General features: G+C 35.6%; 1 protein-coding gene across 1 annotated transcript in view; it reads right to left on the bottom strand.

The window, feature by feature from the left end:
* The window catches only part of DNAH7 (dynein axonemal heavy chain 7), a 341,498-nt gene that overhangs the window by 77,877 nt on the left and 242,436 nt on the right, over positions 1-21,185 (bottom strand). Inside the window, exons 47-48 of the mRNA XM_033230791.1 lie at positions 16,132-16,295; positions 5,784-5,938 (exon numbers count right to left, since the gene is read on the bottom strand). Coding sequence (XP_033086682.1) covers positions 5,784-5,938; positions 16,132-16,295 — 319 coding nt within the window. The remainder of the gene's footprint in view (positions 1-5,783; positions 5,939-16,131; positions 16,296-21,185) is intronic.

Raw genomic sequence — 21,185 nt, 5'->3', positions numbered from 1 at the left:
CCTGACCTTCCACTTGTTTTTAAATTTGCTTATATTTCTTCTTATAATTTAAGTTTTTGTTGTAGAAATTTTCAAGCCTTTCTCAAAATAAAGAGAATAGTATGTAATTGGTACCTGATATACCTACCAATCATCCTGCTTTAAGCCTTGTGAATTCGGCCAGTCTAGTTTCATCCATTCCTTATCTAACCTGGATTATTTATAAACAAATCCTAGACATCATAAAACTTCAGCTGCAAGAATCTCTTGAAGCTAAGAACTGTTTAAAAATTGATACACCTTAAAAATTTAATAATTCACAGTTTTGTCAAATATCAAGGCAGAAAATATAATTCCCCATTATCTTAAGGTATTTGGCTTATACCGTTATGGCTTAAATTAAGATACAAATAAATTTCATAGGTTGAAACTTTTTCTTTTCAAATATTTTTTCCAGGCCGGGCATGGTGGCTCACACCTGTAATTCCAGCACTTTGGGAGGCAGAGGTGGGTGGATCACAAGGTCAGGAGATCGAGACCATCCTGGCTAACATGGTGAAACCCTGTCTCTACTAAAAATACAAAAAAATTAGCTGGGTGTGGTGGTGGGCTGCTGTAGTCCCAGCTACTCGGGAGGTTAAGGCAGGAGAATGGCATGAACCCGGGAGGCGGAGCTTGCAGTGAGCTGAGATGGTGCCACTGCACTCCAGCCTGGGTGACAGATATATATATAAAATATATATAAATTATATATAAAATATATTTATATATATTATAATTTATATATAATGTAAAAATACCTATAAATATATAATGTATATATTTTTATATAAAAATATATAAAAACATATATAATATATATAACATATATACACATATATAACATATATTTTTTTCCATTGTATATTTGCTTAGGACGTCCTTTCCCATCAAAGGACTACGTTTCCTTTTAGCATTTGTCTTCTTTTTTCTTTCACATTTAATTTTTAAACTCATCTGGAACATATTTTGATGTGAAGTGAAACTCTGACCTAAAATGTTTTTCCACAAAGCCAATTTTCCTAATACCACTTGCTGGTGTGTTGTATCATTTTCCTGTTGGTTTATAATGCTTAATTTATAGTGCATCAAAGGCTTACATATATTAGGGTTCATTCCAGAGCTTATTCCGTTAATTCGAAACTTACTCTTCGGAATGTTTTGTGGCTCGTTACTCTTTTTTCTTCTAGGTTATTATTTTCTAAACATTTATTTCTGAAAGTTTACATCTTTACAACTTTCAGTTTTCCCGTCAGAGAAAAAGAGCTGTCGTACTCAAGCCTTCTCTTGTTTTTCTGAAAAGTTTTGTCTTTTTCTCACTTTTTATTGTTAAAATTACTCTAGGTTTTTATTTTGTTGTTTTGTTTTGCTTTGTTTCTATTCACTGGTTGACTATAGTAACTACCCACCTATTTTGGTTCTCAGTTGTTACGGATTTAATATTCTTTTTGGAATATATCTATTCCACTGAATTTTTAAATCCTGATACCTTTCAGTTAATTATCTTTAGTTGTCTAGATGAGGTATATTGTTTATAAATATGATAATGATAATTTTGTTTCCTACTTTTTTTTTGTTTTTGTTCAATATATCTGGCCCTACTGAATCAATTGTTTCTTCCTTTAAATGTTATAGCAGCTTCACTGTTTCTTGTTTTATTGCATTGAAAACAACTTTCCTAACAATGTTAAACAATAAAAGTGATAACAGATATCAATTTTTCATTTTCACTCTTACATGATCATATTTTTAAAATCTAATTTGCTCAACCATTTTGAATCGAAATTCTGTTTAAGATTATAATGTTTCAGTTTCGCTTATTGCCTCAATATTTATCAATATTAATTTTTTGCATAAAATCTGATATTTAATGTTGGCTAAAAATAACTATGTATTTTCATCCCCCTACTCACCCTAACATTTTTCCTAGTTTGAAATGTAATTAAGAGTGTCTATATTAATATATGTAAGTATCATTTTTGAAGCTAAAATATACATCATGAAACTTAAATATTACAGACTTGACTCTTTTTCCCCCAATTGTGAAAATTTATTGTCTTATTGCTAGAATCAAGTCTTAATCCTGTTAGGAAGGATATTTGTAGTGTCTTCATTTCAAAGAAATATATCCTTAGTACTGAATGTTTATTATATTATACGTCTCACTGGAAAATTAAAAACATTTTAAATTTAAAAAGAGAAAAAAATGTATAGGTACGTGAATTACCCAGAAGGCTCTCTTTAATTTCGCTATTTTATTTTGACTTCTTTAACTTTTAATTAGATCAAAATATATACCATGTTGAAATTATAGGAGCAAATTCAAGAGACAGACTTCTCTTCATGTTTCTATCATCAAGATAAACAATTTGCTGGTTTATGTTAAAACCTCATTTCTCATTCTCAAGTGCCAGACATTACAGTATGTGCAAAGCTTATGGGAAACCAAGACTACCAAGACTAGGAATCCAAGCACACAGCCACTAATATTTTTGAGTAAGGCAGATCATCACCTCACTCAAAACAAACAGTTATCCTTAGCAACAGAAACATAACGAGAATTAAATGTTCTTTCAAATTTCTCTTGCATGTAGGACATTAAATAATGTCGATTTTTTAGTTATGAATTATCTACATTATCCCATGTGAGACTTCAAATTAACAGAAAAAATTCTTCTTCTACAACTTATGTTCAACTCTGTAGCATATTTTATCAAAAGAAGACTCAACAATTACTGAGCACCTATCAGGTCCCCTTAAACAGCTTGTAGTAGAGAAACAAATGGTTATGCACATAAAATAAAAGCAATCATGGAAATTCATGAAAGTTTCAGTGTTGGTACTTCATTGGAGGGGTCGAGATGTCACAGAAAAAGAAGTATTTGAGCTGTATCTTAAAGGACGGAATTTAAAGGAATCCACCAGATGGATGGAAGAGCAAAAACAAGCTAAGAGATTGAAACAATGCCATGTTGTTTTAATACTGGCTGCTCCCAAGTACCCTGCACTCCCATCTTCTAATCCCCATTTTGTCTGTAATCTGTTTCTGCCCCTTTAACCTATAAGCTTCATGAAAGTAAAGACTGAGTCTGTCTTATTCATGATGTTTTTAGTATCTACCACACTACCTGGTACATGGCAGTTGCAAAATAAATGTTAATTAAATGAATGAATGGACAAATAAATGAGCAAATGAAAGAAACATTAAACCAGAGGTAGTTTTGTGTCCCTGGTTTGTTATATACAAGGGGGAAAGAAAGTAAAGTGCTGGGAGATAAGAAAAGTAAGGAAGGCTCAGATATAAATTCTGCTGTCGATATGAAGATTTTTTTTTTTACAGATTCAATGGAAAGTCATTAAAATATCTTCTCTACAAATTGATTTCTTTATCAGCAATCTTTGTATGATTAGTATTTTATGCACACCTTATCCATTGGTGTAGCTAATACAGATGTACCTTTATTTTCTAGAATGCTGGCTTTCAAACTTTTTTTTTTTAAGAAGCAGAATACTTCTTTTCAAAGAGGATCTTATCATAAACTGCAATATAAAAAAGAAAAGTGAGACCTGCTCTGGTTGAAGTAGAGGCAGGTAGTTGAAGCAGGCAGCTGAAGCAGGCAAAAACTTCTGCCTGCTCAACCCAGGCTGCCTGAGAGGGCCAACAGATCAAAAGCCACTGTCCCTGAAGAGGCCAATATTTAAAGATAACTCCTTAAATGGAAGAGTCTTTATGTCGTAAATATATAACAGTAACCAATTCTTTTACTTGATGGTTAAATATAGAAATAGCTTTAGAATCTGACATCTCTCTCTCCTTCCATTAAGAGATTAAAACTTTTCACTCTTCTCTGATGACTAACCTTAGAAAGCATTGTAAATAATCATTAGCATTTAAAAAGCATTTTATTCCAAAAAGTAGGTTAAATCAACTGAAAGAAAATCTTGCTTGTGTAACACAGGAAGCACCAGACGAAGGCAGAAGACTTAGGGACTAGTTTCAGCACTCCTCTTAACTGGCTTAATTAGTATATAGTATGGTGATATGCTATACACATAAATAGAAAGGGGACATCCATCACTAACCCTTTACTGGGACCAGTATAGTTAAGGGGTAGTTAATTACCTTGGTTAAGCCATTTAATTAACATTCTCTAATACCTCACTTAACTTGTCAATAAAATGAAGTGGCTGGAATTACCACTGGATTTCCTTTTTTTAAAATTATTGTTGTTGTTATTATTTTATTATGCTTGAAGTTCTAGGGTACATGTGCACAACTTGCAGGTTTGTTACATATGTATACATGTGCCATGTTGGTGTGCTGCACCCATTAACTTGTCATTTACATTAGGTATACATCCTAATGCTATCCCTCCCCCCTCTCCCCACCCCACAATAGGCCCCAGTGTGTGATGTTCCCCTTCCTGTGTCCAAGTGTTCTCATTGTTCAATTCCCACCTATGAGTGAGAACATACATTGTTTGGTTTTTTGTCCTTGTGATAGTTTGCTGATAATGATGGTTTCCAGCTTTATCCGCCCAGGCTGGAGTGCAGTGGCGCGATCTCGGCTCACTGCAAGCTCCGCCTCCCGGGTTCACGCCATTCTCCTGTCTCAGCCTCCTGAGTAGCTGGGACTACAGGCGCCCGCCACCGCGCCCGGCTAATTTTTTTTTTTTTTTTTGTATTTTTAGTAGAGACGGGGTTTCACCATGGTCTTGATCTCCTGACCTTGTGATCCGCCCGCCTTGGCCTTCCAAAGTGCTGGGATTACAGGTGTGAGCCACAGCGCCCGGCCTGTCATGTTTATAATCTATTTTAGATGGCAGATAATAACCAGGCACATAAAATGTGTACTCTCCTCTCTGTCACTTCTTTTTTTTTTTTTTTTTTTTGAGATGGAGTCTCGCTCTGTTGCCCAGGCTGGAGTGCAGTGGCACTCTCTTGGCTCACTGCAACCACCACCTCCCAGGTTCAAGCAATTCTCCTGCCTTAGCCTCCTGAGTAGCTGGGATTACAGGCATCCACCAGCATGCCCGGCTAATGTTTGTGTTTTTAGTAAAAACAGGGTTTCACCATGTTGGCCAGGCTGGTCTTGAACTCCTGACCTCAGGTGATCCGCCCACCTCAGCCTCCCAAAGTGCTGGGATTACAGGTGTGAGCCGTACCCATCTCGCCTCTCTGCCACTTCTATAGGGTAAGTTGAGAGAGGAATACATAAATAACTGAACTAGTGTTGTGTTAAAATACTATTGCCATATATCAAATGGCCTTTTTAAATGCAGAATTGGAGACATAATGAGAACTAAAGGGAAACAACAGACAAAAATTAAAACAGTTAAATTAGGGGAAGCATCACAAATGAATCTTGAGACAAAGAAAATCTCCTAACCTTCTGGGAGGTTTATAATCTTTAAAATTCTCATTTGATTAATTATCATTAAATAATGAAAAATGTTAACCAAGTCGCTGTTTAAGATAAGTCTGGGCCAGGCATGGTGGCTAATGCCTTTAATCTCAATGCTTTAGGAGGCCAAGGAAGGCAGTTTGCTTGAGCCCAGGAGTTTGAGACCAGCCTAGGCAATATGGTAAAACCCCATCTCTACAAAAAATACAAAAATTAGCCAGGGGTAGGAGCGTGTGCCTGTACTCTCAGCTACTTGGTAGGCTTAGGTGGGAGGATCACTTGAAACAATCTATATAGTTTTGGGTTAACTGTGCCCTCCCCAGGCAGTTCTGTAATGTATCTTAGTTATTCAACTACATACCAGGAGTACCAAACTGGATGCAATTTTCCAGAGTCCTGACATAGTCAGGTTCACTAAGTTTAATCACATAAAGACTATTGGCTTTTTCCATGTTCTTGATCCATTTATTAGCCTGACTTTGAGGATCTATCATCAGAGGCCACCTTCTTGCATTCCTGAAAAGGAGGAGAAAGATGATGCTGGTCAAGCCATGGTTTGTTTTTACACTATTTAATCATGTTCACATCACAGGTCACTTTTTAAAAGTTTGCCCTTTATTGTAATATTTTACTTTTTAACTTATGAGAAACTATGTTCTTAAAACAGAGACATGTAGATTGAGTGGGTTACCTGAATGGCAACTACGGAAACCATCCTGCAAAGTTAACACAAGTTATTATACTCTTTTTGGAAAGTTAATTTCTAAATGTTAAATTACACTTTTGAAAATATTTGCTATTCTTGCTAATTATGTCACAGTGACAACCATCAAGAGGACTGCATTGGAAATATGGAAACTCCAGTTCTTCACTAAGCCCTCCCATTAATGAATCATGTGACCTTGGGTAAGTCACTTTGCTTCCTTATTTTCCACCTGCTATCATTTGTACAACAGGGAAAGAAGTTTGGAATATTATATCTCAAAATCTAGACCATTAAAGAAATAACGGCCTAACAAAAAGGTAAAAAGCATAATTTTATATCATCTAAACTTCATAATATCCAGGGACACTTAAGTGTTAACACAATTGTTGACCCAATCTTGGTTTCAAACACTTGCGTATTTAGTGTCATATATGTAGTTCATTACATATTTGCTTTACGATAAGAACAAAGGCAATACCCCAGGAGGAACCCAGTTTATTTTCTAGGATGTAGTGAACAGATGAGTTCATCAGTATCTACCATTACCATATGATATCCAGCCACATAGCTTTCTACCTTGTGTGAAATGTAATTGGCAATAAAATCACTATTCTTTTTCTTTCTCTTAGAAGTTTCAATCAACACAAGCTATAAGCCTGACTAGTTTTCTAAAGATACTGCCATGCCCTTCAAAAGTGAGCACAGCATGGGAAGTATGACATTTCAATGAAATTAAGGGAAAAAACAAAAAACAAAAGTGAGCAGAGCAAATTCATTTAGGGCATTAGAAGAGCAGTAGGAGAAAATAAAAGATGACTGAGGCAAAAAAATTGAAAAGAAAAAAAGGTAGGGGGGTAAAACAGGATAACATATTAAATTCACTCTCATTATAACATAAAATTGGAACATCAATGGATAACTTGTCCCCCAAAATAAAAGAACATATTTTTATCAGTTAGATTTTATTTTATTCGTTAGATATAGGTACAAATTAACATGTAGCTTAGGCCGGGCTTGGTAGCTCACGCCCGTAATCCCAGCACTTCGGGAGGCCGAGGCAGGAGGATCACAAGATCAGGAGATCGAGACCATCCTGACCAACATGGTGAAACCCCCGCTCTACTAAAAATACAAAAATTAGCCGAGTGTGGTGATGCGTGCCTGTAATCCCAGCTACTCAGGAGGCTCAGGCAGAAGAATCGCTTGAACCAGGGAGTCAGAAGTTGCAGTGAGCCGAGATCTCACCACGGCACTCCAGCCTAGCAACAGAGCAAGACTCTGTCTCAAAAAAAAAAAAAGTAGCTTAGATAAAAAAGAAAACAGTCTTCTTATCCTCCAATGTGAGCATTATCCTTGTGTCACTCTGGCTGACATAACAGTATACCACTGACTGACTGGCTTAAACAACAGAATTGATTTTCTCACAGTTCTGGACCCTGAAAGTCCAAGACTAAGGTTTGGTTTCTGCAGAGCCTCTCTCCTTGACTTTCAGAGAGTACCTACTTGCCGCGTCCTATATGGTCCTTGCTCCATGCAAGATGTTCTGATACTCCTCCCTCTTCTTACAAGGACATCAGTACTATTTGATGAGGGCTCCCCCTTATGATCTCATTTAACCTTAGTTACCTCGTTAAGGGACCTATGTTCTGGGCCGGCATGGTGGCTCACGCTTGTAATCCCAGTGCTTTGGGAGGCTGAGGTGGACAGATCACTTAAGCCCCGGAGTTTGAGACCAGCATGGGCAGCATAGCAAAACCCCATCTCTACAAAAAACAGCAATTAGCCCGGCGCGGTGGCGTGCACTTCTAGTCCCAGCTACTCGGGAGGCTGAGGTGCGAGGATCACTTGAGTTTGCAGTGAGCCAGGATTGCATCACTGCACTCCAGCCTGGGTGACAGAGTGAGACTGTGTCTTAAAAAAAAAAAAAAAAAAAAAGAAAGGACTTATATCCAAATACAGTCACGTTGGAAGTTATGGCTTCAACATAAAAATTTGGTGGGGCAGCATAATTCAGTCTATGACATTAATTATGTAAGAAAAGACATCAAAAGAGTAATGTAACATCTTAGATGCAATTAACTAATGAAAAATCACTCTAAAGAGAGTGAGAGAAGGGAAATTAGAAAGAAATAAAGATATAAATATATAAAGAGTTTTCATTCTGTCACATTTTAGAAATATATTTTTAAGTTTGGAGGATTATGTGTGAATGTTAAACAGCATTTATGTTTTCCTAAATAAATTGAATTACTCACTCTTGTATCACTTGCACATTTTTTAGCCACAATACCTATGTTCATCCTGTCTGTCCAAAATGCACTTCTCCCCCATCTTTTCCCATTTAAGTCCTACTCCTGTCTGAACATCAGCTCAAAAGCTATGTAGTCCACAAAGCCTCTCTCCATCTCTTTTCTCTCTGAACTTCTTTAGCAATTCATCCATGTTATATTTATGGTATTTGCATATAATGGTAATATTATATTATGGTAATTCTATAATTCCTTAGCTGCATCATCCAACTAAATTGCTTATTCCTTCAAAGGAAGGGTCCATGCTCATTCTTTATTCTTTTTTCTCCTAGATCAAATAAAGGTTGCATGTGATAATCCACTGATATAGAAACAGTAAAGTCATGGGGCAAACACCATACAAATTAAATAATTCCAAAACTTAAAATTATCTAAGACATTATCCCTGCACAGAAAATACTTATCCAATGAGCAGCATTTCAAACAGAGGAAAGGACATCTGATGCTAACCAAGATGGACTAGGCTTTTTACAGCCTATCTCCTTCACTGATTACATCTAAAAATGTTGAACAAAATACAAAAAACAGCTACTTACAGATTCTAAAAGGTAAATAATAACAAATTAATGGGAGGAAAATCCTAACTTGAGGAATTATCAGTAATGGGGTAGTGAGTTTTCTAAGTTTTCCTTTCTTTCTATTTTCTGGCTTAGTGGGGGAACTGTGCAGCAGGCACAGGTAGCAACAACTCAAAATAGATAACTGAAAAAATGACCATATGTGAACCACACAGCATGGGCATAAATCCATGTTTTTGTGTTTTGCTTTTTTTTTCTTTATTCTCTTTTGTCTCTACCCCAAGGTTAACCCCACTCACAGAACTGTATTATCACGACAGAAGAAGCAGTGGTGCAGTTACCCAAAACACTGAGCAAAAACCTGTCTTTCTGGACAGAAGTAAAAACAGAGATCCCTGTTGTGCACAGAATGTAAGGGAAATCCAAATATTTTTCTCTCTTTTTTCTTACCACTTTGCCCCCAGTGTTGGCATGAAATTGTGCAATAGCAAGGGAAGAGAAAATTCTGAAGGAACTTCATCATTTGGCCATTAAAAAAGTATACAAAAAGGTGCCCCTGGGATATGGAAAGTGGGGCAGGGGTGGGAGAAATTCTGAGGAGAAAAGACCTGAAGCTGTGCATGCATGGAACACATCTAAAGAAGCATATCAGAGGCTTTAAACAATATCATAAATCCTAGTCCATTTAACTCCTGAGTAATGAATGCCGAGGAGTGGAGTCAAACAGTACAGTGAAGGCTTACAAATCTGAACTGACATCGCAACATTACCTACAGAAAGACAGCTAAGAGACTGCTAAACCAAAAAAATCAATCTTATCCAGAGGATTTTGACAGGACCCAGAGTCTCATATTCAAAATTTCCGGGATGCAATCCAAAATTACTCAACACACAAAGAATAAGGATGTGGTTAATTCTCAAAAGAAATAGACAGATTTGAAATTACCAGAAAAAAAAACTTTAAAGCAGATATAACCATACACCATGAAATAAAGGTGAACATTTTTGAAATACACGGAGACATTCTCAGAAGCAAAAGAAAACCCAGAAACGATTATGAGAACCAAATGGAAATTTTAGAACTGAAAAACATAGTATCTGAAATGAAAAGTCCCATACTATGGGCTCAATAGCAGAACAGAGGTAACAGAAGAGTCAGTGAAGTTGAAGATAGATGAATATATATGGTCCAATTTCATCAACAAAGAAAGACACTCTCAGATTGGATAAAACAATATGATCCAACTGTTAGCTATCTATAAGATACCCACTTTAAATATAATAATAGAGTTATATTAAAAGTAAAATGATGGTAAAAGATATACCATGAAAACACTAATCAAAAGAAAGCTGTACTGGCAATAGTAATATCAGAAAAAATAGACTTCAGAACAAGAAAACTATCGGGGGACATATGCAACAACAAAAGGGTCAGTTCATCAAGAAGACATAATAGTCTTTAATGTGATGCCTCTAACAACAGAGCTCCAAAATAAATAAAGCTAAAACTGATAAGACTGAAGAGAGAACAAGGAGACAGAAAACTAGCAAGGATATTGAAGCCATGAACAACAGTACCAAAACAAATCAACCTAACTAACTTTCAATGCCCTTCACTCAATAATAGCAGGATATTTTTTTCCGAGTGTACATGGAACATTACAAATATAGACAAGATTTATGCCATAAAACAAACCTTAAACATTTTTAAACAACTGGATTCATACAATGATAGTCTGAAAATAACAAATAAATTTGAAATTAAAAACAGTAACAAAAAATACCCTAAAAGTCTCCAAGTATTTGGAAATTAAAAAATATACTTCTGAAAAATCCATGAATCAAAGAGGAAATTTCAAAAAAAATTAGAAAGTACTTTAAAGGAAAAGAAAATTAAAATAAAACAACAAAATCTGTGCTATATAGCTAAAGCAATACTTAATGTGAAACGTATAGCATTAAATCCATGGATTAGAAAGGAAAAATCTAGAATCAATAACCTTCCACCTTAGGAAGCCAGAGACATAAAAGCAATTTATGCCTAAAGCAAACAGAAGCAAAGAAATAATAAATATTAGAGAAGAAATCAGTAATACCGAAAACAAAAAAAGAACAGAGAAAAACAATGCAACCAAAGGCTTGCTCCTACATAGGATCAACAAAATTGATCAAACTCTAGCCAGACTGACCAAGAAAATAGAAAGAATACACAAATTATCAACATCAGAAGTGCTAGGTAAGATTATCATTACAGACTCTATAGACATTAAATAAATATTAAGGAAATACTATAAACAACTCTCTGTTCATACATTTAACAGCTTAGATGAAACTGAGCAATTTCTAAAAAGACAGAAACTGCCAAAACTCACTTAGGAAGAAATAGATCACCTGGATAGACCTGTTACTATTTTAAAAATTGAATTGATAGATAAAATCTTTCAACAATATAAAAATTCCAGGCACAGATAATTTCTTTGGTCATTTCTGTAAAACATTTAAGAAATAATTCTAATTCTACATGATCTTTTCCACAAAATAGGAGAGAAGACGTCCCAATTCCTTTTATGAGGCCAGCATTACTCTGAAACCAAAACCATACAGACATCACAACAAAATAAAACACAGATCAATATCCCTCATGAATGTAAATGCAAAACTCTTCAAATCACATTAGCAAATTGAATCCAAAAATATATAAATAGGAGAATACATTATGACCAAGTAGAGTTTAATCTGGAAAAGCAAGGATAGTTCAACATTCAAAAATCAATCCGTATAATTTACTATTTTAACAGACTAAACATAAAAAAACTGAATGATTAACTCAATAGATGCAGAAAAAACATTTCACCAAATTTAACATCCATTAATGCTAAAAACTATCAGCAAACTAGGAATAGAAGGGAGTCTCTTTCACATGATACAAAGGAGGTACAAAAACCTACAGTTAATACCACATGTGATAGTAAAAAACTGATTCTCTCTAAGATTAGGTAAAAGGCAACAGTGTCCGATTTCATCAACCCTGTTCATCATTATACTGGAAGCCCTTGTCAGTGCAATAAGCTTAGAAAAAGAAACAAAAGGCATACAGATTAGAAAGTAGTAAGTTAAACCGTCACTAATTGCAGATTGTCTACATATAAAATATTCCAATAAATCTACATAAAATATCCTAGAACTAATAAATGAGTTTATTAAAGCTACAGGGTAAAAAGTCAATATTCAAAAATAAACTGCTTTCCTAGTGAACAGCTGAACACAATCTTTTAAGTACCACACAAAAATAAAAGAAATACTGTGTATAAATCTAACAAAACACTGACGAAAGAAATCAAAGAAGATCTAAGTACATGAAGAAATACACTGTGTTCATATATTAGAAAACATACTAAGTTGCTAATTATTCTCAAATTGATCTTAGATTCAATTAGTACCAATACAAATCCCAGGAAGATTTTGTGTAGCCACTTAAAAATTGATTCAAACATTTATATTTAGAGGTAACAACTAGATAAAACAACTTTGAAAAAGAAGAACAAATGTGAAAGATATACTACCTTTGAGGCTTAATATGCTTCAATAATCAAAGAAATATAGTGTTTACATCAAGATGAACAGGTCAATGGAACAGAGAACTCAGTAACAAACCCAGAATGATTTTCAACAAAGATGTAAAGCCAATCTGATTTTAAAAAGGATAATATTTTCAACAAATTGTGCTGGAACAACTGTATTTTCTCTCTCTCTCTTTCTCTCTTTCCTCTCTCCCCTCACCCCCAACCCTCTCTCCTCATTTATGTGTGTGTGCAGTTATACACAAACAAATCTTTTGTTGTTCCATATCCAGCTAATAACTGTATCAAACTTATTTTCCCCAGACAACAGTCTTAATGTAACAACTTTTTTATTCAAAGACAGGATGTTTATGACTTCAGCTTATATTCAATTTTAAAGATTTGGGCTTCTATAGAATAACATATTAGATGAATAAAATTTTAAAGGAGACAGTCTTCAATGTAGACAAAAAAGAAAATACTAGTTTAAAAAATACACCAATAATTGTGGAAAGTTGTATGCAACAAACTGATTTAAATAGCTTCACCCTTGGATGAATATAAATTCTGAATTCAAAATGAACAAGCACTATATTTACTTGCTTACTTCTTCTCCATTATTATTTTGTATTTTTTTTAACAAGAAAATGTTTTTCTCCACATAATCTTTCTCTCTCTTACTTCTGCCATCAAACATTCTTGAATCTACAAAGGTTTTAAAATCAGTGGTTCCCAAATGGAAATTGAATTTTTATAGCACTCAATGTTCCAAGTTTTGACAGTGTATATTCTTTTGTTACTGTCTAGAGAGGATTGTTATTTGGTGCTTTTGTGGGCTTTTTGAAAACACAGACTTCTAACAGTAAAAATACATGTTCACAGCAGTCGCACAGACCACAGATTTTGAATATAAAGCAGCAGTACATTTCAGAGTTTTGATATTTTCTTTTTTACACACACATAAATTTATAAAAACAGACAAGGAAAGGTGTTATTCTTCTCAGTTATTGCTACTGAATTAAACCTAATATATATCTCTCTCCTACAGAAATGAAAACTTACTTTTTTAAAAAGCAGAGTTATATTAGATACAGGTCTGATCTACTTACCAAGCTGTTAAACAGTCTTAATCCTTTACCCGTGAAATGTTCAGATACAATCTAATTGCATTTATTGTTATCACTAACCTTTGAAATTCTAATTAGCCAGGGGCCTATAGGTGTCAACAGCCCCAAAAGTTAATTATATTCTAACTTGCCCAAATTTATAGCTTCTTCCAGTTTTCCTAAATAATCATCTCCTCACTCAGCTGAGATAATATGTGAAAAGCACTTAGCACAGGATTAGGTCCTCTGTGAGTTCCCAATATTAGATATTACCATTGTCAAGCAAGACTTTCCGGGGAATGGAAGAGGGCGCTGCACAGGTAAAGAAGATATTTAGCTAATACTTCAAAGTGATCACTTTAAACCTGTTTACTGAAAGCTTTCCGTATGAGATTACCAAAAAATATTTTGAAAAGAAGCCAAGAATGAAAATTGTTAATATTTTCTTCTTAGTATAGTTGCTACCACAACTTTTTGCTAATATTTCAACATTTTTACAAATGAATAGCAAAGATGTAGGCATTATGACTCATTAACATCATTTTCTATCTCTGTCCCTCCCAAAATGTGAGTGTGTTGTCTTGAAAAATAATCACTGAACAGTTTAGAATCTTATGTGCAGATATATCCATCAACAGTTCTATTTTTTTGAAATATGACTAGACCCAAAAATAAGGGTATGTTTACTTGCTAGAAAACAAGATGCAATTTGGCCTCTGATGATGGTTAGAGATGTCCTGCTAGGCAGAACCATGATACATAAATTGCAAATCAAAACAATGACTACCACTTCAGTAACTACTAACATGTAGGACATGACCAGCTACGTTCATAAGAGCTTGAGAAGAGCCAAAGCTCTTTTCTGAGATAAAAACAATAAAAAAAGCAGCAAAAATTTGGCTATTTTCATGCTGTAGTTAATTGGTCCAGCTAGATAAAAGTGAAAGTAAAAGTTAGACTTCCAAAATTTCAGAAATCTCCCACCTGTGTCAATCTGTAAGGTATATTCTAACGCTAAACATCAGCACAAACTGCCTGTATGCCACGTTAAGTAATTCAACAATGAGCTGCCTTTCTGTACTTGGTAAAAGGCACTTAAAAATCTGCTAAAATCTTTATTTTAGCAGCCAGCTAATGCACATATTTATCATTGATCTAGATTATCTGTTTTCTCCTTTGATTAATTTAGATTATTGGATCAGAGTACCCAGTATTTTAGTGCCCCAAAGTAAAGCTTTGTATTCTTTTCTTTAAATAAACAAAATAATTAAATTTAACTTTAGCTCCTGAAAAAGTTGGTCTCTCTAACTACAGTTTACTTGGTTAAAAAACAAGAACCGTGTGATACAACTTTTTCTTTTTGCTTTAGTTATCAGAAAGCTTTGAACTTAATTCAGGGCCCAGCTATAGGAATTAGCTTGTCTCTAATTCTAACAGTAACTACTCCTTAACTTCCCCTAGTGGTCTCATCAGATTTTATCTTGTTTTATATTATAATCATATTACACATACCTCAACTTCTTGTAGAACATGTAGTAAATGAATGCTAAAGAAATCCATATGTCAGGATAATTTATTGAAAAATAAATGTGTTCACCAGAGTTTTAATTTGTAAACTGATTTTCATAAATACTAGATACATAAAATTTACGAATAACTAGTCTCCACATTTAGTGTTTACTTCTATTTTAAAAGTTCACATGCCTCAACCATTTTTACTTTAAAAAGTACCATCATATCATTACTTTTTCATAGTAACCTAACAACTAGTCAAAATAGTCATGTAACACAGAGAATTTCCTACTGATAGTAGGAAATATCTGTGCTATTGTTAACATGCTAAAACTCCGAGAAAACTGGCCAAGTGATAAAAGGCTCATGGTAATGTGAACTTGGAAATAACACAAGATTGTCCTCACACTGTGACAGGCTGAAGTCCTTGGTTTCTGGGAGGTGAGACCTGGATGAGAGGGTGAGGCAGACAAGCCTTTAATAGTCTCCCAGCCCAGTCTACACAGGTTTTCTCTACTAACCAGGAAACTACAGGTATAGTGGCTACTATTCCCTATCAGCGTAGGACCCAGAAATACATCTATCTAATTTAAAACAGTCCTACACTAGGGATTAAGAGAATTTGGAACACCCTGCCCAATCACCATCAATGGCACGCTAATGCACATTTCATTAATCTCTAACAACAAAACCCTGTATTTTATGGAAATGAAAATTTTGGGCTTCCCTTACTTAAGGCAGGGTTTTGCTCTATTTGCTAAAAATTAATTTTTAAAAATTAAGTAAAAGTCATCTGGTTGGTTTGTTTACTACAGTGTCTAATATTCAACTATTATAATATTAATAAGAGAAGGAAGTGATTACTCACACTTAATTTTACTAGTTAAGTAATTTTTTTAATAATGTAAAAGTTTGCTACCTAAAATTGTTAGAAGGAACATAGATAAATCTACTGATTATTTAATAAAGACCATTTGTGAGAAAAATATTTTTCTTACATTATGATTATCCCATTATCAATGGAAAATGAGTCAGAAGGTAATCCAGCAATATTCCAAGTTCGAATTGTCACAGCTTCTCCCAGGGTACCCATAAGAGAACAATCATCTGAGCAGGGGATATCTCTTCCTTTGCACAAAGTTGTCCACTCTTTAGTTTGGTTCTTTAGAACAATAAAGAAATGAGACTGGAGGTTATCAAAAGCATGCTTTATAATTCCTCAATTTACACTGTATTCATTGAGTCAACAAACCATTGTGGAAACTCTACCTCAAAAATGGTTTGTGTTTCTCAGATTCTTATTTCAAATAAAAATCTAATTGAGAAGGTCAGCTATGTACTCAACATATTCAATGTTGAGATAAAGTCTAGATTAAGCACTTAAGTCACAATTTTGTATCTGGAAAAAATGATTACCAATTGTTATTATAAAGCTTCATTTTCAAAGCTACTCCTATCAAACTACCAATCACATTTTTCACAGAATTTGGAAAGAGTATTCTAAAATTCATATGTAACCAATAAAGAGCCCAAATAGCCAAAGCTATCCTTAGCAGAAAGAACAAAGCCAGAGGCATCACATTATCCGACGTTGAACTATACTACAAGGCTCCAATAACCAAAACAGCATGATACTGGTGCAAAAACATAGACCAATGGAACAGAATAGAGAGCACAGAAATAAAGCTGTACACTTACAAGCATCTGATCTTTGACACAGTCGACAAAAATAAGTAATGGGGAAAGGACTCCCTATTCAATAAATGGTGCTAGGATAACTGGCTAGCCATATGCAGAAGGCTGAAATTGGACCCCTTCATTACACCATATACAAAAATCAACTCAAGATGAAATAAAGACTTAAATGTAAAACCTAAAACTATAAAACCTTAGAAGAAAACCTAGGAAATACCATTCTAGACATAGGCCCTGGCAAAGATTCAATGGCAAGGATGCCAGAAACAATTGCAACAAAAACAAAAATTGACAAATAGGACCTAACTAAAGAGCTTCTTCACAGCAAAATAAACTATCAGCAGAGTAAACAGACAAACTACAGAATGGGGAGAAACATTTTTAAACTATGCATCTGACAAAGGTCTATATATCTAGAATCTATAAAGAACTTAAATTAACAAGCAAAAAACAAACAACCCCATTAAAAAGTAGGCAAAGGACACGAACAGACACTTCTCAACAGAAGACATACATGAAATCACAAGGATATAAAAAAATGCTCAACATCACTAGTCATTAGAGAAATATAAACCAAACCACAATGAGGTACCATCTCGCACCAATCAGAATGGCTTTTGTTAAAAGTGAGAAAACAACAGATGCTGGCAAGGTCGTAGAGAAACGGGACTGCTTATACACAGCTGGTGGGAATGTAAATTAGTTCAGTCATTGTGCAGAGCAGTGTAGTGATTTCTCAAAGAACCTAGAACTATTATTCAACCCAGCAACCCCATTACCGGGTATACGCCCAAAGAAATATAAATTGTTCTACCATGAAGACACATGCATGCTGTGATGGTTAATACTGAGTGTCAACTTGATTGGATTGAAAGATGCAAAGTATTGATCCTGGGTGTGTCTCTGAGAGTGTTGTCAAAGGAGATTAACATTTGAGTCAGTCGGCTGGGAAAGGCAGACCCACCCTTAATCTGGGTAGGCACCATCTAATCCACTGCCAACACAGCCAGGATATAAAGCAGGCAGAAAAAAACGTGAAAAGGCTAGACTGGCTTAGCCTTTCAGCCTACATCTTTCTCCCATGCTGGATGTTTCCTGCCCTCAAACGTCAGACTCCAAGTTCTTCAGTTTTGGAACTCAGACTGGCTTTCTCCCTCCTCAGCTTGCAGATGGCCTATTGTGGTACCTTGTGATTCTGTGAATTAATACTACTTAATAAACTCCCATATATATACACACACATATATGTGTGTGTGCATATATATATGTGTGTGTGTATATACATATATATGTGTATGTATATCCTATTAGTTCTGTCCTTTTAGAGAATCCTATTAGTTCTGTTCCTCTAGTAGTTAATACTACTTAATAAACTCACATATATATATATATCTCCTATTACTTCTGTTCCTCTAGAGAATCCTAATAGATATGTGTATGTTCATCGCAGCACTATTCACAATAGCAAAGACATAGAATCAACTCAAATGGTACATATACACCGTGGAATACTATGCAGCCATAAAAAGAGTAAGATCATGTCCTCTGCAGCAACATGGATGGAACTAGAGGCCATTAACCTAAGCAAATTAATACAGGAAAAGAAAACCAAATACTGCATGTTCTCACTTATAAGTGGGAGCTAAATGATGAGAAGGCATGGACACAAAGAAGGGAGCAATAGACACTGGAGCCTACTTGAGGGTGGAGGGTGGGAGGAGGGTGAAGATTGAAAAACTACCTACTAGATACTACACTTATCACCTGGGTGATAACATAATCTGTACACCAAACCCTGGTGACACACAATTTATTTATGTAAAAAACCTGCACATGTACCCCTGAACCTAAAAGCTTTGTTTTGTTTTGTTTTGTTTTTTTTAAAAAACAAAGCTTCACTGTACAAAGTAGTTGGGACCACCACATTTTTTCTAAGTACTTTCTTTATGTTACAAATATCTAGCACATACAATATTATAGTAGAAAAGTAAATCCATTTTGAATCAGTAGGAGAGATAGAAAACATTTACTTCTGACTCACATGCCTTGTGAGTGGCTACGGCAAGGCATTTCAGTGCCAGTAAGGATCAGGGCACATACTGCAGTTTGTGAGACTCTACCTGGAGGACAGTCTGTAGGATGCACAGGAACCCAGGAGGGGTACTACAAGCCAAGGTTCGTGTTCAGAAAGTCAGACGTCAACATCCAAGTTGAGTTTACAAATCAAAGATTTCAGAAATGGTGAAAGACATAATTGGAGAGAAAGGAGTTAGGAGAAGGCAAGGGGAAGGTGGGTGTGTATGGTACTGGTACCAGCCTCTGGGTTGATGAGGGTGCTGGGTGCTCACAGGTGGCGCTGGCTGAGAGGCCATGCTGGGCATTGCCATCTCCCTCAGGCTCCTGCTGAGTAGGCTGGACCAACACTCCTTGAGGTTTGCACAAGAAAGGGCAACACAGTTTTGGGGGAATTGATGACATTCATGACCTTGATAAGACTGTTAATATTATGTAGAATTCCCCACAACTGGGTCTGTATGATGTTCCATCATAATTCAGGTTATGTATCTTTGGCAGAAATATCACAGAAATCATGTGCTCTTCTCATTGCATCCATCAGATGGCACACAATTTCAAATTGTTCATTTACTGATGACACTAATTTTTATCACTTGATTAAAGTGTTGTCTGCCAGGCTTCTGTGTCATAATTATATGAGCTTATGTGTGATTATAGATTCTTCAGATGGTGGGATGCAATGCAAAGACACTCAGATAAATGAAAGGCAGAACTCTGTTATAGCTCCAAATGAGAGAAGGCTGCACACAGGGCCACACAGGGTATTGTCAGGAGACAGAGTAGCATCAAGCCAGAGCTGTGGGAGGTAGTTTATATGTGGTAAATGGGATGGAATTAGCTGGGTTTCACAGGTTTCCTGGGCACTGGGTATTTTGAATCATTCTGTGGTTGCAAGGAAGAAGGGGCTGTCCTTGGTATCTGGGGGCCTTTGGAAGCTATCTATTGTAACCCAGGAATGTTCCAGCCTAAGAAAGAAAATGGTTGGGGTGAGGGCTTAGCAAACGACTTATGAGAAAGAATTCTGAGTTTTTAACTATTATTTAAAATGGTTAAGACAGCATTTGTGAAATATTATATTATAACCTCCCCACTGTTAAATTGCTCTTTTCCCCATTCCTTTTGCAGGTAATAAGCATACTGTGGGGAGATATTTTATAACCATGAGAATGCCCTGTTTTTGTCAAACATTCAATTTTTTCATTATTAATTTATGTCAGCATAGATTCATCTTTTTCATATTTTATCCAGTGAGTTATAATATTCCTGCCACTATTTATTGTGATGCTGAAATTGTCCAAGTGTGGACAGTGGGAACACCCTTAAGCTAAATTCTATGTCCTTTTGACATGGCCCCATTCTTCTCTGGGTACTTCCTTACTCTTGCTCAAAAAAGACATTTCTGCTTTATCTTATAGTGAAGTCCAAGATAGCCACAGATAATCTTCCTACTTTAAGCTCAGCTGACTAGCAACCATAATTCCATCTGCAAAGTCCCTTTGCCATGTAACGTGGCATAGTTACAGGTATAACACCTGGAGGTGAAGATCATAGGGGCCCAAATTCTCCCCATCATAAGTACTTAATAAATATCACCTGGCTATTTGATTTGGTTGTTGATACAAGGAATAGATGGTATCGCTATGTAGGGAGAAGGGACAGATAGCATTTCCAGTTTGAGTTGTATACACAGGTGCTTCTGGCATGTTTTATTTTTTATTTATTTATTTATTTAAATTTTATTTTGAGATGGAATCTCACTCTGTCACCCAGGCTGGAGTGCAGTGGCATGATTTTGGCTCACTGCAACCTCTGCCTCCTGGGCTCAAGCAATCCTCCCACCTCAGCCTCCAAGTAGGACTGGGACTACAGGCACACACCACCATGCCCAGATAATTTCTTATATTTTTTTGTAGAGACAGGGTTGTACTATGTTCCCTAGGCTGGTCTCAAACTCCTGAGCTCAAGCAGTCTGCCCACCTCAGCCTCCCAAAGTGCTGGGATTACAGGTGTGAGCCACCTCACCCAACACTACTGGCATGTTTTGTTCTATTTGTTTTCAGGCTGTAGGTTGGCCTACAGACATTTTGGAGAGGTCTGCAAGCTTTCTTGGATCTAGCCTGATGCTGGAGTAGGCATGCTAGCCTGTGACATAGGGAAGAAGTAGAGAAAAATAGAAGCAATATTTTCTGCAGAATGCTCTGTTTAGAGTTGACAGTTATAGTATGTTACCACAGACGAACTCTGGATTAGCAATTTAAGAGGCCTAATTACATGTTTGTAA

This window comes from Trachypithecus francoisi, unplaced genomic scaffold (genome assembly GCF_009764315.1).
Source record: "Trachypithecus francoisi isolate TF-2019V2 unplaced genomic scaffold, Tfra_2.0 Lachesis_group13, whole genome shotgun sequence".
Taxonomy (NCBI): domain Eukaryota; kingdom Metazoa; phylum Chordata; class Mammalia; order Primates; family Cercopithecidae; genus Trachypithecus; species Trachypithecus francoisi.
The sequence above is the reverse complement of the archived record's forward strand: the minus strand, read 5'-3'. Positions and strand labels throughout refer to the sequence as shown.